Source organism: Halichoeres trimaculatus, unplaced genomic scaffold (genome assembly GCF_033239565.1).
Source record: "Halichoeres trimaculatus isolate MK-OKI-2021-1 unplaced genomic scaffold, fHalTri1.1 fHalTri1_scaffold_19, whole genome shotgun sequence".
NCBI classification, from domain to species: domain Eukaryota; kingdom Metazoa; phylum Chordata; class Actinopteri; order Labriformes; family Labridae; genus Halichoeres; species Halichoeres trimaculatus.
In genome coordinates this window covers 13,308,729-13,336,236 of record NW_027437197.1, presented here as the reverse complement: position 1 = coordinate 13,336,236, position 27,508 = coordinate 13,308,729, and the positions used below count along the sequence as shown (strand labels likewise).

Genomic DNA, 27,508 nt, shown 5'->3' with positions numbered 1-27,508 from the left:
TTGCAACCTTTGTTAAAGATAAGTTTTGAATGCATGACTTTTAGAAACAAGAACATTGTACTGTAGGGTCAGAGCATCTATATCTATCCTAAAAGTTTTTACGTCTTAGGAGAAGCATCGTGAAGCCTGTTTCCACCAACTCTTATGGATGTTTTCACCCGCCCAGAATCAGGAGGACTCCCACACTTAAAACCGAGCAAACACACCAAACAACAAACAGAATGTCTCCTCTGTTGTTCTGATGTGGTGTGTTCTCAGACTGAAACAGAATTGGATGCATGCCGGTTGAAATGCACGGATATTTAGTGAAAGGAGAGATTGTCAATAACTTTAACTTTGGATCTGTGACCTTTTCGTGATCGGAGCTGTCAACATGCAAAAAGTGATGAATGCAGATTAATTTGCTGGTGTGGTTTCTTAAAGTGACTGATGCATGATGATAAATTCAGTCAGTGTTGAGAAGAGTCACATAAACTCCTCTGTGTGTGTAACAATCCTCTTTTAAGTGTCCAACAGAGACTGACACATGCAATCCGTCCTTTCAGCAGAGCACAGAGAGCGTCCTTGTTGAGTGACAAAAGTTTTTACGGTCGCTGACAAACACAGAGGCCAGCCTCAGACACGAAAGCTCCTCTGTTGTTCTGGAAAGTTTAACTATGAGTCTGAGTCTTCATCAGCAGGGAGTCACGGGTTTAGACTCATAAATACAGAAGTTTAAACTTTGTGTGAGTCACAGATTGTAAAACAAACCCTCAGAAATATCAGAATAAACTTCAAAAGCCCTAGTCTCTATGCATGTGTGCAGGGAAGTGATGGAAGATCCTCTACTTTAGTCAAATCCACATGAAATAGTCCTATAATTTACCCCTATTCATACAGCTACAGAAAAATGTTGCAGAGACTTCTGGGTAATGCAGTTTTATATCATTTTGAGATGTTTTTGCCCCTCATCTCTCTCCATCTGTTTGAGGAGATTTATCCTGAACCAGTCGGCCCCGCAAATCCCGTGTTTCCTGCAAATAACCCAAACAACATCCTAAATGACCCCTCCTCATCATCTCTCTGAACCTTTTACGTTTGCAGCTGTTTGAGTCACCGGATAACTGAAGCTGTGTCTTTTAAAGAGAAGAAAAAGGGAGGGGGAAAATGCATGCTTGTCATCTCCACTTTTCGTGCGATCATCAGCGGCCCTGAATGTGCAAACACTCGTCCTCAAAGTGTGAACGCTCCATAATTGGCAGAGCTAAAGATACCCAGAGTGATTCCAATCTGCAGCAGTCACATGCCGTCTGGTGACGCCTGGCATCCTCCGAGGAAGACAACTTTTGACTGTTGACTTCAGTCAGACCTGAACACGTCAGCTCTCTAAATAGTTAGTTCTGTTTTTTTTCTGCCAACTCGAGGATGAAACAAGCCGATCTGTGCTCGCTGCTGGCTCTTAAAGCACGTCTAAAGCAGACTGCGTCTCTGCAGGGTCTGCAGTCCAGGCTGAAACCAAACCATCACTGTTATATTCAGGATATTTGATGTGCTCCCAAATTTGCTCGAGGTGTTTTGAGCCAGCCAAGGAAGTAAAAACAGCCAGTAATTGAACAGCAACTGACAAGAGGGAGAAAGGAGTTTAAGTGAATGATTTTGTTAAGGAATAAAATACTTTATTCACAAACAGATACACACAGAAGTTGTTTCATCTCTTCATCCCAGTACAGGAAACAGAAATAAATGTTCTCAGCCTGGATGCTGTCACAGCGATCCGTCTCCAGCTCTCTGTCCTTGCCTCTCCTTGAACGCTGATTTTTTTCTGGGACACACACCGAGCTACTGTCACACATTCAACTCTCACTTTTAATCCCTCGCTCTCACACTTTAATAAAAACACACACACACTCTTTCTCTCACGCTCTCCCCATCCCCCCTGAAGCTCCCATGGCCGTGCCCACCAGTATGAGCAGCTCTCCCAGTCAGCTTGGCCTGGATTCACTCGCTCTGAGAGGAGGCTGGAGCCACAGGCAGCAGATCAAAGCTCTTAATGGCTAACTAATACTTCCCCAAGCTGGTTGCTCATGTGAGAGCAAGAAATCATGTGGACTCTTTAAAGCTATTGATCTTCTTATTTCTTAACCGCTCGTTGAGTTCTTCACAGTAACAGAAACAGGCTGAAGAAAGAATCTTTGATTAAACTGCTCCACCCTCCAGGATACTCCAAAGTATCCTAACATGAATTTCAACATTACATTTATTATTTTCCCAATCCACATGCTCTGCCCTCTGAAAAAACCCTGTAGACACAGAATATCCTTAAAGAAAACAAACTTCATCAGCTGATCTTCCTGCCTGAAACTGTGAAGGTAATGAGTTGCTTGAGATACACTGCAAAAAACTGAAATCTTAAAAAGTGTTTTTGTCTTATTTTAAGTAAAAAATGTCTTATTATACTGGATACGCGCCACATTCTGCTGGTTAGCCCAGAGAAAAGTCTTGTTTTAAGTTTTTTAAAGACAAAAATGAAGCCTGAATTGCGTGTAATGAGTACAAAAAATCTGCCAGTTGGACAAGAAAAAATGGTAAAACTAGAATAATGTCTAACACAGTAACTTTTCTCTTGTTCTATTGGCAGATTTTTTTTACTCTTTAAAAGTAATTCAGGTCTCATTTATGTCTTTAAATAACATCAGAAAAGACATTTTTCTGGACTTGTCAAGTGAATGTGGCTCAAATTGAGTCTAAAAAGACATTTTCTGCTGAAAATAAGACAAAAACAATTGATAAGATTTCCCTTTTTCCAGTGTAGGATGGAGATGAAAACTTATAGTCTCCTGGCTGCTTGTGAATTGGATTATGATCGTTCCTCCTGCAGAGAAATACCCTCTTGTGATTCCTTGATAAATTAGTTGTGTATTAAATGAGTTTTTCCAATCGAACCTCCTCCCACAGAGACCCTGAGTGGAGCTCTGAGTGAGCTGCAGGATCAGAGGCTGATGTGAAGGATGAAGAGTGATGGCAGGTCAGGACTCCATGAACAAACAGGATGATTTAAAGGGGATTTGTGGTTGCAGAGAAGATTAACCTGAGGTGACGTTTCTTCATCTCCGGGTGGATGAACTCAGGGATGAAATGAATGTTGGAGAGAACTGGGTTAAACGCTGTTTTTCCTCTGCGTTGAGAGATGCACTCTGATTTGTAAGTGTAACCATGACCTGCCTGTGCTCTTCATTATTTCCAGGGATGATGCCGTTTTCTGTAATCTCTGTCTAATCTGGAATTTGACGGTTCAGATGGATTATGTCAGATTAAAGTTGTGTTTTGATTTATTAGATTTGGAGGACTCTTGAAGGACAGAGTGGGCCTCGCCTGCTCACCTGTTTGACGTTAATGATCTTAAAGGGCCAGGTTATCGGCTCGTCCAGTTATCTTCATCTGCTCTGATTAGTCTGTTTGGTTAATGTGAGGAGAAGCAGCTGGGGAGAGTTTGCTGGAGGAGGAAAAACATTAATATCTTTGCAGCTGGTGTCTGGGCAGGACCAGACCTGCAGAGAGATGAATAAGGAGCTGAAGGTTTCTCCTCTCCTTCACCTCTCTGTTTTCAGCTCCTCTCCGTGCCCCCCAGTTGTTCCTCAGCTTCTCCTCCTCCCCCTTTCTTTCTTTACCCTCTCCTCCTCTCGTCCTCTTCCTCTCACATAGCGCTGAACAGAGGCCTCAGTGTGTGTTGATGAGGCGAGTGGCAGCAGGAGGGGAGGGGGTGTGAAGGCTGAAAGCAGGGGAGGAATGGAGCGAAGAGCTGCAACAAAAGCCCCGCTTAGAGGTGTGTGTGTGTGTGTGTGTGTGTGTGTGTGTGTGTGTGTGTGTGTGTGTGTGTGTGTGTGTGTGTGTGTGTGTGTGTGTGTGTATGACATCATGGCGCTCCTGGGAGCTGTTGGCTGCAGCGTGGTCGCCTCTTTTATTTTGGTGTGTGACCCTTCAGACGCCGAGTGATCCACATTCAGTCTGCTGACGCAGAAAATTGAGGATGTTGTGTCTTTCTGTAACATGATCCTTGAAAACACAGAGCAGATATTTTCACAGATAAACTGATACACAGAGGAACACTGCTGCTTTTTTTTAACCCACAAAGCTACACTGGCTGCTGAAAAACCCCTCAGTGGCTCTACATGCAACAGTTGTTGTAGTTCTTTCTGCAGAAAAGCATTCCATGTTGAAGACACCAGAAGCATCTTTCACACATGCAAAGACAACTTTAATGTTGTGTTCACACCAGATGTGATTCTAAAAAAATGATTCAACAAGGAAATAATATTGCACCCGTCACTAGAGTTGGAGATGCAATGACTATGTAGAATTTCAGAGATCCTGGGAACAAGCTACACTAAAACTTATTGCATAACAAACTGGATTTGATGTGAATTTTCTCCTCTTCATCATCTAGCTGCTGTTTTTATTTACCCTCTTTCTATGGCCTTTGTTTTGTGTTGCATGACTTTGGTTTTCTTTCTTCTCCTCTTTTTGTCCTCATGCTCTGAAATGAAACCTCAGACTGACTCATGTGGACACAGCTGTGTGAACTGTCTCTTTCACACTCACTGTTTCTCCTTTGATGTCATACAAGATTAAAATGGTGACTTCAGATTGCAAAAACAAAACAAAAAAACATTTAGATTAATAATCAATTATTTTAAATACATTTGTCATGTGAAGTAATGGTGTTTAAATTCTGCTAAAATCCTGCAGCACGCTTTGGATTTTTTTTTCTTTTGCAGGTCACGTGCAATCACCCCACACCTGCATGTGATTTAAATAGACTCAGCAGCTCCCATGACTCTTTTTTTTTGCATCTTAGGCCATGTCCATACGTAGCGGGGTATTTGCAAAATCGAGTATCCCCCCCCATTTGTTTTAAAAAAATACTTTCTTCCACGCACAGCGGGGAAATCTGCCGGTGAGTGCGGCTCCAAGCATGCCAAACCCTTAATGGGCAGTGTTTTCCTGACGTAAAACCCATGCCAGCCAATCAGAATGAGCCCCCGTCATTCAGCTGTGATATTTGAAAACCAAAAACTCTGTTTACCGGTGTCCACATGAAACCATGACACCGGAGTTTTCCAGAATCTTCGCTTTGGCCGGAGTTTTCAGAAAACATCGATTTTAGTGACGTAAAGCTGTGGTTTGGTATGGACGACAGGCGTAAAGGTATTAAAATTGGCTATATGCGGTTTCCCAAATACAAATAATAAAAGTTCAATATTTTCAACTGGAGCGAATTCGCATCTACCGCCCAAATGCGTGAACGCTCCAAACACACAGAAGCGCAAATGCCCCAAAAGCGCAAAATGCCCCAAACGCGCCGCCCAAGGCCAATCGGCGTCTAAACACGTGTTTGCATTGACTTTGTATGTAATCACGCCGCAAATTTGCCTTTGGTGTGGCCGTACCGGAACAACAAAAAGTTCATCTTTTGCTCTACTTTTTAACTTAGTATTCCCCAATACACCAGATGACCGGCTCAACTCTACTTCGGTGGGGATCTCCCAAAAGCGGCTTCCGGACAGGACAGTTATAGCACCACCTACAGGCCTGGCATGCTTAGCGTTTTCAGTCCATCAGCATTTCCGTGTAAACGCAGATTTTTTTCCACTGCGTTTTCATAGCGTTTTAGCTGTAGCGTTTTCAGATGAAATGTTGTTGTGTAAACAGGGCCTTAGAGTCTGCAACAATTTGCAGCAATTAGAAACTGGCTTGGAAAATAAAAAAATGCAATAAAAAGAACAAAGTTTATCAAACCTAAGCAGCTTTGACTGGATCTTTTGGATTCTATAAGTCTGGATGCCCTCTGAAGTTACCCAGAGGTTTACATGCAGTCCTGTTTGGCTCCAAAGAAGACAGAAAGTTCCCCCAAAGTAAAACTCGTCCACAGCTGCAGCGTGTACGTAAGCAGATGTTAAATTTAAACCCACCTCGAGTGTTTGTGGCGAGTTCTGGACCCACAGGAATTCCAGTAAACTGGGCCCTGTTTGCTGGTTTTAGTGGTTTTTGTGGTTTCATTGAGGTCTCTTTAGTCTCATAAAGGAGCCAGACGGACCATTCAGATCTCAGCTGGTCTACCCGATCCCTTGGGTGTGTGTGCGTGAGAATGTGGGGGGTTGTAGTGAGGAATGCTCTCTCTCTCTTTCTTACACACACACACATACACACACACTTTCTCTCTCAGTGTCTGGCACTTCAGTTTTCTTCTCGTAAATTTTCTGCGTCCAAAAAGCAGAAATTTACCGTGTTCACAGCCCAGAGTGTGTTAAATGGACTTTATGTGTGTGTTTTTATGTGCCAGTGCGTCTGTGTGTGTGTGTGTGTGTGTGTGTGTGTGTGCGTGCGTGTGTGTGTGTGTGTGTGTGTGTGTGTGTGTGTGTGTGTGTGTGTGTGTGTGTGTGTGTGTGTGTGTGTGTGTGTGTTTGGGGCACACAGCCAGCCCTCTCTGAACAGCCCCTCTTTGTGGACACAGGAAGTACGGTGATGGTCTCAGGGATTTCCAGCCAGAGTTTATTTTTTTCAGGGACCAACAGGCGTCTCACAAACACCCAAACACGTCCTGTAACTCATCTCTCAGTGAGGATTTGTTCTCCGCTTTTCTTCCTTCAACTTAGTCTGCTAAGATCTGGAACATGTCCTGATGATCGAAGAACATTTAGTTCTCAGAGTCCCCCTCAGCTATATATCATTAGTTTATTATCCTCTTGTCAGAATGCCAGTCTGACGACATCACATATCAGTATGTTCAAAGTGTGTGCGTTTAACTTTAAAGTCAAAGCAGTGATGTCCCTGAAATCACCAGACTCAGCTAAGAGCAGACTTTAAGTTTTGAAGATCAGCATCATTCTTATCATTCATATTTTAAGAGGTTTGATGTGACGAGGTGAAGAGGCTCTGCAGGATCTTTGCTTTTACCAAAACAGACTTCAAGTATTTAAGTAAAAGTGTTAAATGTTGCTACAGTCTTCACCAGTTTTATTCAACTTAAACATTTGCAGCTCTATTAATGTGTTTCTGATCCAGTCAATCTATAGTTCTGTTTTGTCTTATCCAAATCATGAGGTCAGAAGAACATCTGTGAAAAGCATTAGAGGCTAATCCAGAGAGATTTAATAGTTTATTGAGTTTATGAGTTGAAGAATTTTCTTAGATAGGGACACTTAATCCTCCAAAAACACTTACAGTCACCATATTTGGACACTTTTCAGTGCACAGGGCGACTGTCAAGTAACTGCAGTGAGGTAAAAAGTGCCTCATGACCTGTGAGGTTCAGGAGACTGGAGGTATAAAGTAAGTCAGGGTTAACGCCTTTGATTTAAACTTCTCCTCTACTTCGAATCTGTGTTTTTTTTCTCCATAAACGGTTTCACATGTGAAACTAAAAATAGCCTAAAGATTATATACCCTCAGAATTACATAACACTGTGTGTGTGTGTCTGTGTGTGTGGTTTTGTGCCTCTCTGTGTGCTTTCCTCTTCCAAGTAGCAGCAGGGTCAGGGTTAGGGTGGTGTTAAAGTCATCAGAGAAAAAGGAAGAGGAAACTTTCTCAGACTGGAGCCTGCAGGATTTTAAAACTCTCACTGAGTTCCTGTTTGTACGAGCATGGACAGATCTGAAACCTAAAACAGGTCTGAGCTGTAAGGTTCAGGAGTGAGAACATGTTTTGCATATAAGAAAAAGTTGATAATGTCTTTATGTCTCTGTGACCCTGCAGGCAGCCGTCCCACCGTGCAGTATGTGTCTTCACTCTCTGAGCTGCCTCAGGCTCTGCAGCCATACTACACCCAGGGATATGTCCTGACCGCTCTGCATCCCATCATCCTCTCTGTGGGCCGGACTCGCTCCCTGCCCTTCAGCCTGCTCTACAGAGCCATCCTGGCCCGGCCCAGACCCAGGTACTAAAAACTCTCCTTTTTATCTTAAATACAGGCGTCTGACGGTGGATCTGAATCCTGGATGAGATTATTTCTGTTGAGTACGTGCCTGACCCAGAAAGAGATGTATAGAGATAATTTATTCACTGATTCTGTGAGTGGATGCTTGTGGTATCTGCATGGAGAAAAGGTGAAGAAGATTTGGTTGTCAGTGCAGTCAGTGTTCCCACAGACATTTATCTTCATCAAGATTAGGACAAAGCCCTGTGGTCCTCCAGAGCTGAATGTCTCTAGTTCGCAGGAGATCATCTTTACCTAAAACCTGTAGTTAGCTTCTTTTAAAGTCTGAAGTATCAAACACAGAGGTCACGAAGACCCCTGTAGACACGCTGTTAGAGACCCCCTCCTACTCCTCCCCTCCTGCCACATGTTTACCATCATACCATGGAGTAAAGAGATGAATGATGGATGAAGTCAGCTGCATATTTAATGTACAGCTCTGGTGGAGGTCAGACTGGCGTGCCAGGAGGAGACTTTGTTTGGGTTAGACCTGGTCCTGGTGTCTACCTCAAGCCTTATTGGCTCTAAACCCTCCTGACGACAGGGGGTCCTAAATCAGCCAGTGAGGAAGAAGCATCTCTGATCTCTAGCAGTTGATTGGTCTGGAAGCTGTCACTATGAAGATAATTGTTTGATATATAGAGAAGGGGCAGAATTATAGGGGCTGATGTAGTTTTCTTTTTTAATCAGATTTAAAGGAATAGAGCTGTTTCTTTTTGTCCCACCACCTGCTAAAAAACAGTGGAACACAGTGCTGGAGTTTTCTTCTTTCAGTCGTGTAAAATTGTTGTTTACTCGTTTAATTGCTGCTCATGTCCTCTCGCTGAGAGATAAATGATTTATGCGCTGGTGTCTGCACCTTTGTGATCACAGCTGAACTATGAACCTCCAGCTGGACCAGTGCAGGACGTTTGGTGTCACGAACTAGAAGAGCTCCCCAATGACTTCCCTGAGCGTGTCTCTCAGACGCTGTAATGCTTATGTTTCTCTCTCTCTCTCAGTAAGCAGATGGCATCCATGTGTCACAGCGTGCCAATGCTGAAGGTGGAGGAGTGGCCATTACCTGGAGAGTCACTGACAGGCGACACGGTCAGAGCGCTAATCGACAGGGTCAGTGACACTTCCCCCCACTCACTGAGTCTCTGTGGAGAACGAGTTTGACCTGAAACAGTTCTTCACTCAGAGCCTGATACAGGTCTTTCAAACCCCTTTAAAATCCCGCAAACTGGAAGCTCTAAGCAGTTTATGATTTCATCCATTTAGGTGAACAGCAGTGCTCGAGGAGGCGTTCGATTCGTCGGCTCGGTCCTCCAACAAGTGAGCGGGATCACAAATGGCAGAGTTAACAGTCCGAAGAGGAGCTGTCGGTCTCCTCCATGCTCACCTCCTCGAACTCCGCCTGGAGACAGAGAGCTGGAGGAGAACACCTACAGTCCAGGTGAGATACCAAACCACTGGACTCTGGTGGACCTGATGCTGGGAAATAGATCTTGCGTCCTTTTGTCTCATATGCTCTGTTTCTTCTCCTTAGACCTGCGTCTCCTTGTCTTCTTCCACTCCTGGGCTCCAGGCTGTGCTCCTCTTGACTCGCTGGCCTGTCAATACCACCAGGGGGCACTCTCCATGCGTGTTTCCAGAAAGGGTCAGGTAGTCAGCGCCCTGGAAGCTGATTGGCTGGAGCTGACTGCTGCCTATTACCGTAAAGGCTGGTCATTGGTAGACTCATTCGTGTACTGGGACACGCCCAGAGGTGAGCTAAAGAGATGGTGGCATAAAATACATTTTAACAGCATCTGTGCTTCAGTTTGGTTAAGGACGAGTGATCTCTGAGGTCTAGAGGTGATGAGAGCTGGACAGAAAAGCTTTCTGTGATTATAAATCAGCGATAAACATTAACGACAGCCTGAGAACTCCAGTGAATAATGTGAGAAACACCCGATAAATGTTGTTTTCATGATGCAGTTTAGCCATAAATCAAGAAAGTGTCCACTTAAGCCAGTTTAAATTCTCCTGAGTGATTGGACTGTAAATAAAGGAAATGAAGATTGGGGAAAAAACATCCTGGAGGAACTCAAGGATCAGTCTTTGTCCTTTCTGCGTCCTCTCAGCTTTATTATCGTTTCTCATAAAAACAGAGATTCACACAGAACCAGCTCGTCCTGTTTCGGATCCTCCAGCTCTATATTTGGAGGCGTCTTCCTGACCTCTGTGACCTCACTTTCTCATCCTCTGCAGAGCCGTAGATATGAACATCATCTGTAAAACCTGTGAATGGAAATAATACACACTGACACACTCTCACACACACTCCTCCAACATGAGCTCAAGGGAGCTGGACCTCTTTCTAATAACTGGGTCATTATCAACTCAATGACACTCGACCTGGTTCCTTCTCCCTTACTGCCACACTCTTATTTTGACATCCATCCATGGAAAAAAAAGAGTAAAGTAGGGATCATCAAAACAGAGTAACAAATTCAGTGATTGGTAATGAGCAGGTTGTTGTGACAGATAAGAGCTAAGATAGGGTGAGCAGGACAAGAAACGGGAGATCAACAACATACTAGACTTCTCTCTGCACAAATTTCTAATATTGTCTTAAGAAAAGAAACTCAAAAACTCTCTAAATGTTTAACTCCTGAAAAAAAAACTTTCTTTTTGAACTTTTTATGTCTGAACCAACAAAGTGACATTTTTCCTTGTTCCAGGCGAGCCTGTGCCCAGATCTCTGGAGGGATTGTTCGTGTACGAGGAGAGGAGCACATCCCCTCCTGCCAACGACACCATCGTGGTAGAGCAGTGGACTGTCATTGAGGTCAGCATGTGTGTGTGTTTCTGTGTGTGTGAACGTGCTATAATCATGCATGACCTCATTCAGACGAAGCACCAGGATGTGAGAAGTGTCAGAATCAAAGCGGCAGTGAGATCTGTGCAGAGATGAGAGGGATGAGCGTCTTATTGTGAAAGGTCGTTTCACCCAGATTACCACAGGCTGCGTTCCAATTCTCTTACGGTCTATCCTTACCATGCAGAGAGAGGTTTAGTTTGATCCCAATCATGTCCGGCGCAAACAGCAGGATGATTCGGTTCATCCTGTAGCATCCTGCAGCGTGGACGTTGTGTTCACCCACAATCCTCTTTGCAGATTTATAAAGATCTGCCACGTGATTGGATAAAGAGAGGTTCTGTATCTCTTATTTTAAATAATGTTTAGTAAATGCTCCTGTTTGCAGGGCTGGAGGACTTCCAGGTGTTTGATTCTGAAGAAGTCTTTTTTTTTTTCTTCTCAGGGCTCCAATGTTAAAACAGACTATGGGCCGCTCCTCCACACTCTGGCTGAGTTCGGTTGGCTGCTCACCTGTGTGCTCCCCACGCCCATCATCAGACATGACAGGTAGATAAAACACTCTTTGAATGTTGTCACGTGTTTGTGAGTCATGCTGCTTTTGCTCAGTGTGTTTGTTTTTGCAGTGATGGGAATTTGGCCACAAAGCAGGTTGTGTTTCTACAGAGGCCGGTCAGAGGTCAGACAGCGGGGCACACCAGGAACCAGGTGAGACGTTGCAAAATTGATCACACACCCTGTAAAGATTTAATCCCAGCTATTATCCTTGTCAGTCATCATCAGTCTGTAGCTGCAGAGCTCTGTTTATGTGACTACACCGCCCCCTGCTGGACAGAGATGAAATTCACAATCTTGTTTCTGGGTCTGTAACACCCTGCTTTCCAACTGCAGGCTCTCTCTGTGCACAGTGATGTCTCCTCTCGCTCCGTGAGCCGATCGGTCAGCAGCGCCGTCCCCACAGATGAGCTGTCTCCAACCGCTGGCGGCATTGGAGGCTTCCCGGTGTTTGGAGGAGGATATCCTAGCGCCCTGTCTCACCTGGAGGAGGGGGGCTTTGAGCAGGAGGAAGGGAAAGCTGAGGTCACCTGCATGTAAATGGAACAACTGTCCTGATGTGAAGACAAGGAACTAAAACATCAAATCAGACTGAACGGAATCATCCTGCCATTGTCTCTATGAAACTCTCCTGATGTCAGAGACTTTGTTTTGAAGGACTCAGCACTTTTCAAGACATGATTTTAAAGATGAAATAAGTTAATTACAAGTGTCAAAACTTTTATACAGATTAGTTTGGAGGAGGAAAACTTATTTTAAAACATTTGAAGGCGATCAGTTCAGAGATCAGTTCAGAGGCTGTTACAAACTTTAAAGCACAAACTCTTAAAGCACAGGTTTGGAAACACACAGGTGATTTAGAGAGGAGAAAGGGCTCTACGTGAGTGTCACGATTTGTCTTTTGCGGGAGATGCACCTAGGACTTTGGTTTAGATTATTTCAGATTCCTGTGTTCTGAATGTTTGGGGTTCACTTTTAGGGGGCTGTGGTGTCATCCATCTTTTTATACAGTGTATACAGAAAAGATTTCACATTACTGGATGGTTTGGTTGAAATTAAGTTGCTGTGGATGGCAGGCCTGGGTCAGTCTGGATGAAGTGGAGTCCATGCTGCTAGTATTGTAGCAGTGTGGTGGTATCAGTATTATTTCAGAAACGTTTAATCCTCTGACAGCTTTAGTTCTGTCATGTATTCTGGTTATGGCTTCATTTAAAGTATTTAATATTTTATGCACACTTATTTTATTTTCTGCAAACTGCTGCTTTACAACTGTCATGGTACTTTCTCTGTAATGGATGAAGTTGTTCAGAGAGGATCAGGACTGTGTGTGTTTTCACAGAGGAGACTGTAATGTTAAAGAGTGTTTTGGACGTATAGTTGAGTATGTTGGGAAGGTGGTTTAAGTTTGAGAAAATCAGAGTGTCAGTTTGGCCTGAAGATAAAGGTTTAACACGCCTAAATCTCTGACCAAACTGTGTGGTTGAGCTGCATTATGGGCAATTTGTTGTGTTTTAAGGGGAAAAGAAGGTGTAATTTAAAAACAAGAATCATTGGCATCCTCTGTTGGTGCGCTCAAAGGGACACAAGCTGTTGTACATTCCTTAGATTGTAGCTTTCATATTTGAACATTTCTGCTCATGTGATGCACGTTACTCATCTTTTATGGGAGGAAAGGGAAGCTGCTGAAGTATATGTTAGATGTTTCAGAGATGCAAGACTAGCTTTGATTCATTTGTGTTTTAAAATGTAAGTATTGTAGCTTATTAGACTTCCTTGGCAGGGTTTACTAAACCTCAGTATTAATGCTCCAACCTTTCCTTTTCGGAGAGTTGTACATTTTTATTCCTTTTATTATCATCTGTGTTTCTTATTGTATTAAACACTTATTTCCCATGGTCTCTGACTCCTGTTTTCAGAAGCTTGTGTATGTCAACCTGAAATCAGCAAAAACAGGAAAAAGAAAACACCAAAGCCTCAAAATCTTGATAGAAAACAACCAAATAAAAGCTCCACACACAAAAATCTGAATAATAGGTCTTTTTTATTAACAGACATCATGAAAATGTCAACAGTAACAAAATTTTTTAGTCCATTAAAAAAAAAAAGTGGGTTGGATTGACAAGACTCCTCCCACAAAATAACTTAATGAGGAGGGAGGGGGAGAGGGGAGGTTGTGCTCTGATTATCAAATGTATCTGATATTCCACCGTGTTTCCTCCGAATGTTTACAGCATTAAAAACCGGCTTACAGCAGCTCAGTTTGCACATTAACACTTTAAAGTTTGAATGCTGAGAAGGAATATCAGACACATTTGTTACAGTATTAAAAACAGGGGCATGTCACAAAGCAGGATCAGAGTTAGCTGACAAGCCTTTCTAAATACTCTGAGAAAGAAGATCTGACTGACTGCTAGTACACGTACGAAGCTAGAGGTTAAGTTTGTCTTTGTTCACTACCACACGAGCTGCACACCTAACATTGTGTTTAATAGCATTATTATGACGTCAGCAGGCTAATTTAGTGATCCATTTCATGAGACAACCCCCCCAAAAACAGGCAACACAAGCAAATAGAGAACGGAAGCAGACACAGGAAGTGAAGCACCATCAGAAAACATGATAGTGAGTTAAAAGAGAGGGTAGAGGGGAGGAAAAGGGGATATATACAGAGAGGGGGAGGAGGAGGGGGAGGCTGTCAGTGTGTGCCTTTGTCAACAAGAGAGGTCACCACGATTACATAAGTTTTTGCAAATCCAGCTGCTTAAAGAAGATTAAAAAGGAAAAGGTTTAATTCGAGGAGTAGTGTGATCAGTGGATCTGATTGGACAGAGAGGAACTAAAACCCTGCAGGCATGGCTGAACTCTGCTCCTCGTTACTCTCCTCTTTGAGATAGACACAGGTGATGTGGGAGGAAGGACATGGAGGCTGAATACACTGTAGTGTGTGGATGCTGTGTGTATGTGTGTGTCTGTGTGTGTCTCCTCTGTGTGTTTTTACACGTGTGTCATCTCCCATATGGCAGCAGCGTCATCTCAGGCCTCACTCTCCCCGGCTGACGAGGTGTTCTGCACCTCCTCCTCCAGAATGGGCACTATCAGGTTGTCCTTGGACATCAGGTTGTACTTCATGACGAAGCGTGTAAACCGATGACACAGGAACGTCTCGTTCTGTGAACATAGACAAAAATCAATGAAACTGTGCACAGTGAGAGCTGCACGAGACTGAAATAACCTGACGTTGAGACATATTTTCTTTCTGGGGTTTCAAAAACTACAGGAACCTTTCCCAGATGAATTTAATGGGATTTACTTGACTAACATCCGTGTTAGAAGTTAATTTTAAAAAAGTAGCTTTAAATAAATAAATAAATGACACTTACCTCATACTTGTCAAATATCTGGCGGTGATGGAAGTAGGCGTGAGAGAATATCCTATAGATACGCCGACAGACGGAGCCCAGTTTGGCCACTGATGACTCCTTAATGCTCACCCTGCAGGAACACATCAGACAAAAGCAGCTGTGTGAAACTTGTGCATCTCCTCAACAATTGAACCACGGAAAAACAACTCCGATTGATCTACAGGGCAGCATTATCATATCAGAGTGAAGTCAACACTCAAACCGGGTCTAAATAGTCACAGATGTCCTTGTAATTGAATTATTTTATGACTAACCTGCTGGGGAAGTATTTGTTGCTATTGAGAAGACAGGCAGCTCCGTCCAGCGTGTGCCTGGTGTAATCAATGGCAGGGCACTGAGGAGAAAACATAAAACTTTTTAATATTACACAAAGAAAGAGGAGTAAGAATCCCACTGAGAGGTTCCAGGCATGCTTGAGTCAGAGCACACATGAAACCTGGAGACTTACCTCTTTGGGTGTCTTGTGGGCAGCACATAAAAAGATCCACTGCTCTGTGGCTGTCATCTGGGTGCAAGTGTCTGGATGGCACTCGCTCTGCAGAAGGAGATAATGTTATAACCTCACACTACTGTTTGTGTAAAATTCAAAGCCATAACAACTGCTTGAATAAAACACTTGAGCTTCCATTTCTCTTTAAGTCAGTGAGTTAGATCCCCTACCTGCAGCTTTACAGCTAATCCGTTGAGCTCCAAGCAAAACTGCCTACAAAGCAGGGAAACAAAAAAGTAGAGTTTAAAGAAAAATACATAAGCATGTGAATAAATGTGTGTATAGAGCTTTTAAATATACCTGAGATGCTCATACTTCCACACGCCCTCGTCTTGACCCTCCGGAGGCTCCAGGATTTTGTCAATATTGGAGCAATCTGATCTGATGTTCTGCTGAATGTACTGAAACACAGCCACCAAACACAATTTAGTAGAGACCCTTACTCCACAACACACACATGATCTTCAATTATTTTATACAACCATGAAACTGACTCCAGATAGAGCCAAAGCTGTGGGTTATTCATAAAAAGTAAAGAACAAAATATCCTCTTTATAGTGAATTGATAAGCCACAGTATGGAAATAGTACTAAAAAGACAAATGTTGGCCAAGAGATAGAATAACTTTGGATGAAACTCTCTTAATAATGAAAAACAGGGGACACCTTAAATATAAACTCCACTGAAAAAGGGGCTGCTTTTGTTATCCTGAATGAGGAGCACACATTGTGGTAGTGTTCAGAGGAGAAAGCCAAACTGCATGTATGGACAGGAGTCACGATTACAGCAAGCATTCCTTCTCGAGTCTCAGTGTATATACAAGCGTTTCAACAAATGTGTTCGGACACATTGGAAAAATACAGGCTCTCCTTAGTAGAAAAAAGCAAAAGGGAGGGGGCTGTGGATCACATATTAGGTTTGATTTAGAGTTTGTAGAAAAAGGCATGACACCACAATTTCAGAAACTGAGGTTGTACAATAAACACCTCCAATAATCTATCCATTATATTTATATTGCCAAGGTGTATTTATTCTTTGACATACCATAATTTTCTCATTGGGTATGTTATTTGTATCATAAGATTTATCTTACTTCAAGTATGTGGCTGAATCGGTGCTGACTCATGAGCTGGATAAATTTGTGTCATTTTTCGCAGTATGCCCTGCATGTCATGGTCTAAAATACTAAAGCTGTGACATCATTGCATTTCTGCTAATAAGGACCAAGCGGGAGGGCCACACACACATACACACAAATGTGTGTATGTGACAACACACCTGTTGGACAGCCAGGGTGCTGTCCATCTCCTCGAATGATTCATCCGGCCAGTTGTAGAAATCCTAGACACGGAGAGAGACATTTTTAGCTTACATTTCATGAGGACAGCGAGCTTGGTTCAAGTAAACAATGCTCCACAGCTGTCATCTGACGTTCAGGCACAAATCAGATCCCTCTATCGCTATAACACAGATTACAACGGCATTCCATGGGGAGTTTAGGAACGTGTGTAGTGGACAAAGCTTTACAGTTGTAGGTTTTCTTCAGGGGTATGATATTTAATTTGGGAAACCATTCGTTGCCAAAAGGCAAGTAACGTTAGCGTCAGCTGGGGTGCGACTATTTCCTGCAAACAGTTCGCGAGCTTTAGTTGGCTTAAGGAGTTGTACATTGTTTGGAGACGTATAATCCTGAGTAGACTTAATTCAATAGTGAATGTTATCAAAGTGAGAGAAGGATAAAACTTCCCCACAGTCTCTGAAGTTCACGTTGCTCCAGGAAATAGACTAAACTACAAGTAGCATTAGCTTAGCTATCCATTTCCAGGTCAGGCCCTTCCTATGAGCTGTCATAGACCAAAGTATTCGACGAAAGAGATTCGGTAAAGCAGTGAGCTTTGGATGACACGAAATCTTTGGATCTCAGGGCTTGTAATCCATCATTTTTTCGTGTTCCCGCACAGTGAGAGCTCACCTTCGCCTTGGTTCCAGGCCGATTCCTCCTGAGCACTGCAGTACCCTCCGCCATGACCATCTCGACAGAATACCCGGATGTTAGTCATCCGGTGGGTTGTAGCGGACTCATGGTGCATTCTAGTGCTACCAAGTAAAATCGGAAAATTCCGTTTCATACCTTCCACTTCACAACCTTTCAAACATTACTTAAACATTATTTACGAAAGCGTTCATTAAGTATATAAATACATGTTATTTTGATGCGTCTTTCTTGTTTCGACGTTTTCTGTTAAGCTTGATAACATACTGGTGTGGGAACTTTAGCTAGGAAAATCAAGCATCTGAGAAGTACTTGAATGCACCAGGTGATTATGTGTTCTCTATGGGTTAAGAATTGTAACCTACTTCTTAAACTAAACTTTTGAAAAACACCTGTGGATTATCTTGCAAATGTGTCTCCACAATGCTGAAAACGAGACTACTTGTGCAAAGTTTTAACCATGTTTATTTCAGCTAATAATTTGATGCAAATATTTGACTTCTGTAACACTATTTCAGTGTGGCATTTATACATTTTTCATGTGAAAATCTGACCAAATTTAGAATACTTGAATATTAAACCACTGGTTTTCGATTTTGTTCTGTATCTAAATGTGTAGTATCATGAAAAAAATTCCCCCTAAATATTCTGTCACAGCTTCTATCAAAAACAGTCCAACACAAACAGGCAAAAGTCCAACAGTTCACCTTTATTAATGTAACAAAATGTGATTAGAATTATTTACAATTGAAATAACATAGAAAAAAAAGACATGAATGAGACAACATAATTTCTTCTCTCCAGGGCTGACAGGACTTCTACAGCGATGAAAAAAAGGCTCAATCAACGTATTTACCGAGGATATCTCCATCACGGAACAGGAAATAGTCCTATGGGGAAGAAGATAAGAAAAAGTTAACAGAAGAAGAAAAAAAAAAAGAACATTTTTGTAGGTTAAATTGAAGAGTTGAATGTGACATAAATGTACTGCACCTTATCCTCCAGACTGACTTTAGTTCCACCATACTCTGGTAAGAGAACCTTCTCGCCAACCTTCACACTGACAGGCTGTAGATCTCCTTTCTAAAAAATAAAAGCTAATTAAACAAAAGTCTACAGAGCGTTTAACAATTCTCAAACTCCCCATTGCAGCTATGCTATGATAGAACATATATTTATTAAACTATTTTACCTGATTAACAGAGCCAGGTCCAACTGCGACCACTGTGGCGTGCAGGACTTTGCCTTGAGCCTTCTCTGGCAGCATGATGCCACCCTTTGTTACCGTTTCTGCGGTGAAACGCTCCACCAGAACCCTGTCAAACAAGGGGAGGAACTTTCTGAAGGCCTACAAGCAACCAAACAGAAAGAAGAGAAGCCTTTTAGTTTTTATAACACCAGAAAATAAAGATGTGATACCTGCTGTTTATACATATAAACAAATAAGACCACAAGGGGCCTGTAACAGGTCAGAGTTTGAGTTTCACAAACCCATTTTGTAATGCCTGGAAACAAACTGATGGAACAAAAAATATGTTTTTCTCATTTTGCACGGGTATAGGGGAGTACATGTGTATTGGTAATGTTGTGCAATTGCATCTAGTGTCAGCTTTAAGAGGTTTAAAAAAGAAGAGCTACAAATAGCTACATTATCCCTTCAAAACACAATAATAACAAAAACACATTCTCTGTAGTTTTCAATGCAACTTCATCGCAAAGCCAGTAGTGTAAAAACTCTGACAAAACTACAGTGAAAAAAGCACAGGCTCAAAGTTCAGTATTTCAAAATTCAAGTCTTCTTGCTCAAAAACAGAAATGATTAAACAGCCACAGCTGCTCTGTGAGGGCATGGAGAGGTGAAGGGGAGAAGAAGGAGTGAAACTGCAGAGACTTTAGGTAAAGATAGCATCTGTGAGATAAATGTGCAGCTCTGTGACAGAGGGGCCCTTTCACTTAAATTCAGAATAATGAAAGTCAGCATCTCCTCATCAAGTCAGATACTCCATGCAGAGCTAAAAGTTAGAAGCAGAGGAGGACTGAGGAAGGACAAGGGCTTTGTGAGATTTATGACACCAGCTGCCTGCTGTCTGATAACAGCAGATGTATTAGTAACCTTGGCTGAAGGTCGTCTGGGAGAGAGGTGTACGGAGTTAAAAAGAGGGGGCTGGGAGGGGAGGAGGACAGGTCCTTGGTTTGTTGACTGATCTGTTCAGTTGAAGAGAGGAGGAGCTATGTTTTCTTTGTGACTGTTTAACCCCAAGGCATCCAAGGACAAGGCCTCCTGATGGAGCCATCTTGGTATTTCATTAGAGCAGCCAGTTATAAAATCCAAACATGAAGCTCTGATAAGAGCCATGGTCTGAGAGAAAACATCCTCGAGGTTTCCAACAGTTCTAGATATCAGACAGGGCCAGTTTGTCAAGTTTCCCAGAAACTACTCTCTGCAGTACTCTGTGATGTGGCAACAGGAAAAAATGGCAAAAAAAAACACAAAAACAAATAAAACAAAACAGTTATACTAAAAACCCCAGTTTCTGTACAAGACAGATGCATAGAGTTCAATATTGCGAACTTTTTTTTTCCAATATTGTGTTTATATTTTGACTTTGACATGTTCTGATCTTCAGAGGCTGGAATTTGTAGCAGAGTACTCCTATGCATATAAATTTTCAGTATTCCAGTCATCTTATATCTTTAATAATGAAAAAAAACCAACAACAGTGAAGTTTTAAAGTACAGCTTTCTTATTAGTCAGCAGCTTGAACAGCTGTTTTACTGACAGGTTATGCAAATATTGGTAGACATTTATCCTGCAGAACATCATCTAAAATAAGAGCAAAGTTTAATCAGTTAGTACAAAAAAACAGAAATAATTTTAATAAAAAAATGCACAGTTTAACTGCAGGAAAATATTTAAACTCTAGGTCTCAAAAAGTAAAAAATGTATTACATTAACACTGACCCAATACATAGTATAATATGATATAATAAAATATGATATAATATAATATAATATAATATAATATAATATAATATAATATAATATAATATAATATAATATAATATAATATGATAATGCCTTTAGAGCAAGTATGTTTGGCAAAATCCTTATTGTTGCTTTGAGTCTAGAAAAATCTTTTACTTCTCTCAATTGTCATCAGTGTATAAAATACTCTAGCCCTTTTTTAAATTCTCTGTTCAAATAACCCACGGCATCACTGCTTAGATTTGATTCTCTGGTTAATTTGTATAACGTTTAAGTCTTTCAAAGCAATTTAAATAACTTTGGAGTATAACAAGATTTAAATCTGTGGATTGAACCCTGCTGAGTCCACTTCAGTGAATGGGCAGGTCACTGAGGACGTCAGAACGACGTAGAGGAAACCGGAACTGATTCAGATGTGTGTGTAACTCATTTTTTACATAGATGAAGGGCATAGTGGAGAAATGAGAGATTAATCTGTACCACAGGTTATAAACCAAAACGATATTCACTCCAGAGTTGTCTGAATATTGGTCTGCCTATTGCATCACCGATCCTTCATTCAAGCACATGTGAGTGCTGCAATGTGATAAGTCCCAACCTGTCTGTAATAACATCCTTTATATATGCAGGATAACAGATGTTAGTCTGTTGAAATGAACACTCAAACTAAACAGAACAGCAGGTAAATGTGTTACTGTGTCAGCTAAAAGACTGTTTGCACCTGCAGGTTCAGTGAAGATAAAACTAAGAGGATAAGTGTGGTTCTTTTACTTCATTCGTTTTAACACAATGAAATAAAAACACCTGTTTTTGGCATATGCCCCCTTATTCGGTCGGTTTCTGATCTGTTTGACCTTGTCAATTCACATTTAAGTTAGCTCACATAAAATTAGCCAGATGCTAACGTTAACTGAGCTGCCACATCAAGCCTCTCAATGTCCTGTTACTGTTTACAGGATTATGAAACTTTCTGTCATAAATATTGTTACCTCTAGACTAAGTTTCTTACCATGTCAAGATGCGTGAGAGGTCTACGAGCCGGCGTGGAGCTGCACCTCGATTTCTTCTTGAGCGTGGATCTGACACACTGAAGGGGAATCACTCCACGTGAGGAAATATCCAGAATGATTCTGCGCATGCGTGCTGCTGGCCTCTGGCTCGATTATTTGCTGAACAGAAAGTTCCAGAAAACCAAATGCTTTAAAAAATATATTAAAACAAATAGAAATGTATTTAAAACATGTAATTTTGGCTTTACTGGCATATCCTTCATTTATTTCTTTATATTCAATCATTTTAGACTGTGGTAATATTGCACAATGTCAACTTTGACCTTTGTTTTTCATCCAATGGCACACGGGAAAATTCTAGAACTGTTCCTCCTGGGAACGAGCACTGCTACATAACATTTTAATAAACAACCACCAACAAGTAGTTTAGCTAAATAAATGAACAAAATGCAGATTATGTGGGATTTATAAAATCTTAGGGTGGATGATTTGTTTATAATCGCAGAAATACAGCAGTTAATTAATCTCATTTGCTGATATTCAGAGTCCGGGGCGCACCGGTAAATTACCCGGATGTGATAGGCCATGTGCTGTCCTCAAACGTCCAGGCGTTATATCATTCAGACTGTCAGACCTGCACCTCGTCGCAGCTTCAAGCTTTTCTCCTCTTAAGTAAGTTCTAACACCTTATCATCCGTTAGAGCAGAAATAATAATGTAAGGGGATTGATCTTGTCTTCACAGCGCTGATGTATCTAGGTAGTTTCTGCGCAACCAGCACCTCCATGATCGCTATCTGAAAAAAGTCATCGGGAACAGATTTTGCTCATTTAATGCAAGGACATACATGGAAAAATGCCTTTGAAGAGTTACCATAGCAGGGTCAAATAGCTTCAAAATGCTGTTTTATTCTTTATCGGTTATTAAACAGGATTAAGCCGGTAATTAAATGTCGTGTGTGTCTGATGAAACCGCTCCTTGTTAACCCTGTCACTGAGCTTGGTACTACTTCCATGGCAGCTCATTAGGACTCTTCTAAGTAGGTACGTGTGCTCGGGCATACAGGTAACTATCAGGTATTAATAAGGTTTTGGTCAGAGAGTAGCTGACAGTGTGATGGGCAGACATCAGAGGCTGAGCAGTGATGGTGGTGGGGCAGTTCCGCACATGCTTTTACAATTTGACCTTGTGACGCACGACCTGGAGCTCACACGTGGGGTAACCAGGAACTGGATAGGGTATTCATTTCATCATGTAGTCACGATCTGGGTTGATGTGAAATAAAATCAGAGTCATTGTAATAGATCTCATAGAAATCAGGGTACAGTAATGGGTAGGAGTGATCTTTTTGCAAATCGTTTGCAGACTGTTTTACCTAGGGGATTTTGAACATATGTGTATTTAGAGGATTTATCCTTTAAGTAAAGTCTTAATAATTAATCCCTGGTTTGAATGGTAAAATCGGCAGAAATAGAATTGCCTTGTTATAGCTTCTTAAAAACACACGTAAATTTGAAGTAAAGGTTTTAATTGACTCCAAAGTTGCACAATTGTGGATAGATAGAACCATCCTGTGTAGTAAAATCATGCAACAATAAGTAGATAGAAGAATAAATAGAAGGAATGAAAACTAGAAACTGTATATGTGTTCGCTCTACTATCAGTAGCAAAAAAATAGTATTTTATACAAATTTAAATAAAGTGCATTTATTGGACATCTGCTTCAGTGATCAATACATATTAAGATTAAGGATAAAACTGACTGAGTTATCAACATTGAAAACAGCTGTTAGATGAAGAAGTGAATTTTATTTGAGTGTTCACACGTCTGATTTAAAAGGAAGAAAAAGATAAGTAACACATTAAACCAGCCTGTACTTTTTTCTTTCTTTTTATAAAAGCATCACCTGTCTTTCTTGTGAGTTCTTCAGCTCATAGTTGCACCATTTCTTTCAAGGTGACTTGTACAACTCTGCAAATGTTTGACCATCCACCAACAAGCAATGTCCATTCATTTACTGGTGCAATAATACTTGTGTCCACTAGAGGCACACATAACCTTTGTCACACATAAGGTATCTTCATGTGGAAGTGAGGGAGAGCTGTGAGTTTGGACTAGATTGTACTCAAGCTCTCCTCATCATATAGTGGAGCTTTTATTCTGTGGCTGTACTTAAGATTCTTTCTACCGGACCCTGCCTCATCAGTCATTTATTAACGGAGGAGTTTTTTTTTTCTCTTCTTGCAGAGATGTTCCGTTTACCAAAAGTCATGAAGCAGGTGAGGCCTGTGTGCCGGGCGTTGGCTCCTCACCTCACACGAGCATACGCTAAAGACGTGAAGTTTGGGGCTGATGCTCGGGCGCTCATGCTGCAGGGAGTTGACCTGCTGGCTGACACCGTGGCTGTCACCATGGGCCCAAAGGTAACAAAGAGACCTATTCTTTATTCATCTTTATGCTTTAATAAAGCTCGAAGCACAAATTCAAACTTCTGTTATTTTACTCAACTCTCTCTCCTCTTCAGGGTCGAACTGTCATCATCGAACAGAGCTGGGGCAGCCCAAAGGTAACAAAAGACGGCGTGACGGTGGCCAAGAGCATCGACCTGAAGGACAAGTACAAGAACATTGGAGCTAAACTAGTGCAGGATGTCGCCAACAACACCAACGAGGAGGCAGGAGACGGCACCACCACTGCCACAGTACTGGCCCGTGCTATCGCCAAGGAGGGCTTTGACACCATCAGCAAGGGCGCCAACCCTGTTGAGATCCGCCGTGGAGTCATGATGGCCGTGGAGACCGTCATTAATGAGCTGAAGAACCTTTCAAAGCCCGTCACAACACCTGAGGAGATTGCACAGGTACAGAAGAGGAAGAATAATGAACAGAAATCACATGGAGCTGTGTGTTAAATTTGATTATTAACAGTTTTTTTTATACTCTTAAAGGTCGCTACAATCTCAGCCAATGGAGACGTAGAAATTGGTACAATCATCTCCAATGCCATGAAGAAAGTAGGCCGCAAGGGGGTCATCACAGTCAAGGTTTGTATGATCATGAAAGGCTTATTGTTATCCAATAACTGTGGTTTAAACAGCTGAATAACTTTGTTAGCAAGGGATTAACTGCTCCATGGATAAATCTTGAAGGCTGATTATGAGACTGAACTAAACATGTCTTCCTCTTAGGATGGGAAAACTCTGCATGATGAGCTGGAGATCATTGAGGGCATGAAGTTCGACCGAGGATACATCTCCCCATACTTCATCAACACCGCCAAAGGTAAGCATGCTCATAGTGGCTCTCAAACCACAGCATGTCCTTGTATATGACTGTAAGGAGGATGAGCTTAACTCTGTTTGTCTGTCTCCAGGTCAGAAGTGCGAGTTCCAGGATGCCTACCTGCTGCTGAGTGAGAAGAAGATATCCAGCGTGCAGAGCATTGTTCCTGCATTGGAGATTGCCAACCAGCACCGCAAACCACTGGTGATCATCGCTGAAGATGTTGATGGAGAGGCGCTCAGCACACTCGTCCTTAACAGGTACAAATTTTGCTTTCAGTATTACCCAGATGACTGCTTTGTTAGCATAAAGAAGAGTGTTGGGATTAAAAGAAGTGACTGATTATTTATTGTGCAGGCTGAAAGTCGGTCTTCAGGTTGTGGCTGTTAAAGCTCCAGGCTTTGGAGACAACAGAAAGAACCAGCTGAGAGACATGGCTGTCGCCACCGGGGGCACTGTAAGTCCACTTTTCATCTGGAATAAACATTTCCTGTGCTTAGTCATGAGAATCTCTGACATCATATCTCTCCTCTTTGATCTGTACCCTTCTACAGGTGTTTGGTGACGAGTCTCTGACTCTTGCTCTGGAGGACATCCAGGCTCATGACTTTGGTAAAATCGGGGAGGTTCAGATCACCAAAGATGACACCCTGCTGCTGAAAGGAGGTGGAAACCCTGCTGATGTAGAAAAAAGGGCTGCAGAGATTGTGGAGCAGCTGGAGAACACCACCAGCGACTACGAGAAGGAGAAACTCAACGAGAGGCTAGCTAAGCTGTCTGATGGAGTTGCTGTTCTCAAAGTACGCCTCAGTAACCGACACAGTCACCTCTTTATCACTCTTATTGTTATTCTGTAAAAGTCTGATGAATCATTTTCATGTTAGATCGGAGGAACAAGTGACGTGGAGGTGAATGAAAAGAAGGACAGAGTGACAGACGCTCTGAATGCCACACGAGCTGCTGTGGAGGAGGGAATCGTACCAGGAGGAGGCTGCGCTCTGCTGCGCTGCATCCCGTCACTGGATGGCCTCAAGACCTCAAACTCTGATCAGAAGATTGGTGAGTAGAAACACACTTCAGTCTGAGAGCACAGGTTTGGTTGAAATGTTTCAAACTTCTTAAGTCTCATTTCATGTCCTCCTCACTCCGATCAGGTGTGGACATCATCAGACGGGCGCTCAGGATCCCAGCCATGACGATTGCTAAGAACGCTGGTGTGGAGGGCTCTCTGGTGGTGGAGAAGATCCTGCAGGGACCAGCTGAGATGGGCTATGACGCCATGCAGGGAGAGTACGTCAACATGGTGGAGAAAGGCATCATCGACCCCACAAAGGTAAAGACGTCGGACACTGTGGATGTTAAGTCAAAAATAAGAGTCAGTGACTAAAACTCAAAGTTTAGGCTCATTTGCATCCTTGTTTGGAGGATGTTGCAGCCATCACAGCATGCTCTGCTGCTGGAGGCTAAAGCAATCACCTGGAGAACCTTTATCTGCATCTTAATATACACACCCAGCTTCCCTTTGACCTGATATGAAATGAATAAGCTCTGACCGGTGTTCTCTCTGTATAGGTGGTGAGGACAGCTCTGCTAGATGCTGCAGGTGTGGCGTCTTTGCTCTCCACCGCTGAGGCTGTCGTCACAGAGATCCCCAAGGAGGAGAAGGATATGCCCGGGGGCGGCATGGGAGGAATGGGTGGAATGGGAGGCATGGGCGGCATGGGAGGAATGGGTTTCTAAACCCAGCGTCCTGACTCGCTGTATAGACTTATTACAGGCAGAGTGGTGCTAAAGGAGGAGGAGGGTGGCGGCTGCTGAGGGACAAAAAACCTCCAAGAACCTGCACCCACCTCCACCAAACTTTGCCCACACTGACTGATGGCGCTGCGAACGCCCCCTTCCCCTCTCTACGTCTGTTTATGGAGGAATAAACTGAGATCCATCGACCATGCAGAAAACTCATCAGAGAAGAAGAAACTAACCTAGAAAACACACGTGATGACGCTCTGTATTACAGCAGGGTGTGGTGAGAAACGAAGCATAGCCAGGATTGTGTCTGTTCTTTGTTTTGTTAATTCTTGTTTTTTTATATATGTGTATCTTTTTTTCCCAGCGAATATAATGTGAGGTAAAAATCTGTCATTTGATTTAATTAAACCAGTTTTCTTACAGAACTCTGAGCTTTTTCTGTGACTTCATGTCCTTAAACGTTTCCCTGATTGGATAAAGAGTGCCTAAAACACCCGAGTTAACATCACCAGAGGCCTGTTGTTGAAACATGTACGATTTATAAACTGTTTACTGAGATATCAGCACCTTTAAACTTTGCTGGAGAGATTTGCATGCGTGCAGAATTCAGCCTGAATATTAATTAAACAAATGTCTGATTGTATGAGAACTATAAGGGGTGGAGTCATGAGTCCATGCTCGAGTTACAGAATGGTTTGGACCAATTAGGGTCTCAGCTTCAAACTCTAAATGTGAACACTTTTAGTGTCACTGTGCTGTCAAACACTGATCTTTGTTTCACTCTTAGGCTCTGCTAAATGAAGGAGTACACTAATACTGATTTAAGTACAGTTTCTGGTTTCCACTACGAGAGCTGGAGGATGGCGAACAGCAGAGATCACTTAGTTTGTGTATTGTACCATGTAGACATGATTTATGGTGATTTCTTCATTTTTTAATTTAATAAATCAGTTGTTCAGATGTTTGGGTCACTGAAACTTATTTCTGAAAAAGACTTTAATTTGTTGAAGATGTTTCTCTGAGAAGGATTTAGATCCCAGTTTATTTTGTGGAGTTAAATTTGAAGTTTTAAAACAGCTGAAATATTTTTTAATCTCTGTGGTGAAGCAGTATAATTACATAAAATAAAAAAAAGGACTCATAAACTCATCAAAATCAAAGGCAAAGCCATGGGAAAAAGGACCAGGCTGCAGAGCGTGGTAGTAAAGTGACATAAGATTTATCA

General features: G+C 42.1%; 4 protein-coding genes across 5 annotated transcripts in view; 2 read left to right on the top strand and 2 right to left on the bottom strand.

The window, feature by feature from the left end:
- The window catches only part of rftn2 (raftlin family member 2), a 30,454-nt gene extending 17,061 nt beyond the window's left edge, over nucleotides 1–13,393 (top strand). For both annotated transcript variants that reach the window (XM_074695595.1, XM_074695594.1), the window contains 8 exons: nucleotides 7,733–7,913; nucleotides 8,954–9,062; nucleotides 9,216–9,390; nucleotides 9,484–9,702; nucleotides 10,661–10,767; nucleotides 11,243–11,346; nucleotides 11,424–11,505; nucleotides 11,689–13,393. In XM_074695595.1, coding sequence (XP_074551696.1) covers nucleotides 7,733–7,913; nucleotides 8,954–9,062; nucleotides 9,216–9,390; nucleotides 9,484–9,702; nucleotides 10,661–10,767; nucleotides 11,243–11,346; nucleotides 11,424–11,505; nucleotides 11,689–11,892 — 1,181 coding nt within the window. In that variant the 3' untranslated portion in view covers nucleotides 11,893–13,393. The remainder of the gene's footprint in view (nucleotides 1–7,732; nucleotides 7,914–8,953; nucleotides 9,063–9,215; nucleotides 9,391–9,483; nucleotides 9,703–10,660; nucleotides 10,768–11,242; nucleotides 11,347–11,423; nucleotides 11,506–11,688) is intronic.
- mob4 (MOB family member 4, phocein) lies at nucleotides 13,377–17,348 on the bottom strand. The gene is made up of 8 exons (XM_074695597.1): nucleotides 17,237–17,348; nucleotides 16,543–16,605; nucleotides 15,565–15,665; nucleotides 15,435–15,477; nucleotides 15,223–15,309; nucleotides 15,029–15,108; nucleotides 14,733–14,844; nucleotides 13,377–14,520 (listed from the first exon to the last, which is right to left on the bottom strand). The coding sequence occupies exons 1-8, from the start codon at nucleotides 17,294–17,296 to the stop codon at nucleotides 14,386–14,388; spliced, it is 681 nt and encodes a 226-aa protein (XP_074551698.1). The 5' UTR covers nucleotides 17,297–17,348; the 3' UTR covers nucleotides 13,377–14,385.
- Nucleotides 17,349–17,943: 595 nt separating this feature from the next.
- Nucleotides 17,944–21,398, bottom strand: hspe1 (heat shock 10 protein 1). Its single transcript, XM_074695598.1, has 4 exons — nucleotides 21,253–21,398; nucleotides 18,450–18,605; nucleotides 18,251–18,340; nucleotides 17,944–18,147 (listed from the first exon to the last, which is right to left on the bottom strand). The coding sequence occupies exons 1-4, from the start codon at nucleotides 21,379–21,381 to the stop codon at nucleotides 18,097–18,099; spliced, it is 426 nt and encodes a 141-aa protein (XP_074551699.1). The 5' UTR covers nucleotides 21,382–21,398; the 3' UTR covers nucleotides 17,944–18,096.
- A 335-nt stretch (nucleotides 21,399–21,733) lies between these two features.
- hspd1 (heat shock 60 protein 1) lies at nucleotides 21,734–27,200 on the top strand. The gene is made up of 11 exons (XM_074695593.1): nucleotides 21,734–21,925; nucleotides 23,501–23,676; nucleotides 23,778–24,113; nucleotides 24,201–24,296; nucleotides 24,441–24,534; nucleotides 24,626–24,794; nucleotides 24,892–24,991; nucleotides 25,089–25,334; nucleotides 25,419–25,593; nucleotides 25,689–25,867; nucleotides 26,107–27,200. Exons 2-11 carry the CDS (start codon nucleotides 23,503–23,505, stop codon nucleotides 26,272–26,274), a joined length of 1,737 nt encoding a protein of 578 aa, XP_074551694.1. The 5' UTR covers nucleotides 21,734–21,925; nucleotides 23,501–23,502; the 3' UTR covers nucleotides 26,275–27,200.
- Nucleotides 27,201–27,508: the final 308 nt, after the last annotated feature.

Excerpts from the sequence above, each read along its gene's own strand:
- hspd1 (XM_074695593.1), top strand. The coding sequence starts at position 23,503 with ATGTTCCGTTTACCAAAAGTCATGAAGCAGGTGAGGCCTGTGTGCCGG. Across the intron at positions 25,335-25,418 it reads ATGGAGTTGCTGTTCTCAAA|ATCGGAGGAACAAGTGACGT; the intron begins GTACGCCTCAGT and ends TTTTCATGTTAG. Across the intron at positions 25,594-25,688 it reads AAACTCTGATCAGAAGATTG|GTGTGGACATCATCAGACGG; the intron begins GTGAGTAGAAAC and ends CACTCCGATCAG.
- mob4 (XM_074695597.1), bottom strand. The coding sequence starts at position 17,296 with ATGGTCATGGCGGAGGGTACTGCAGTGCTCAGGAGGAATCGGCCTGGA. Across the intron at positions 15,666-16,542 it reads GCACCCTGGCTGTCCAACAG|TACATTCAGCAGAACATCAG; the intron begins GTGTGTTGTCAC and ends GCTGTGTTTCAG. Across the intron at positions 15,109-15,222 it reads CCCACAAGACACCCAAAGAG|TGCCCTGCCATTGATTACAC; the intron begins GTAAGTCTCCAG and ends TTTTCTCCTCAG.
- hspe1 (XM_074695598.1), bottom strand. The coding sequence starts at position 21,381 with ATGCGCAGAATCATTCTGGATATTTCCTCACGTGGAGTGATTCCCCTT. Across the intron at positions 18,341-18,449 it reads GACCTGGCTCTGTTAATCAG|AAAGGAGATCTACAGCCTGT; the intron begins GTAAAATAGTTT and ends TTTATTTTTTAG. Across the intron at positions 18,148-18,250 it reads AAGTCAGTCTGGAGGATAAG|GACTATTTCCTGTTCCGTGA; the intron begins GTGCAGTACATT and ends TCTTCCCCATAG.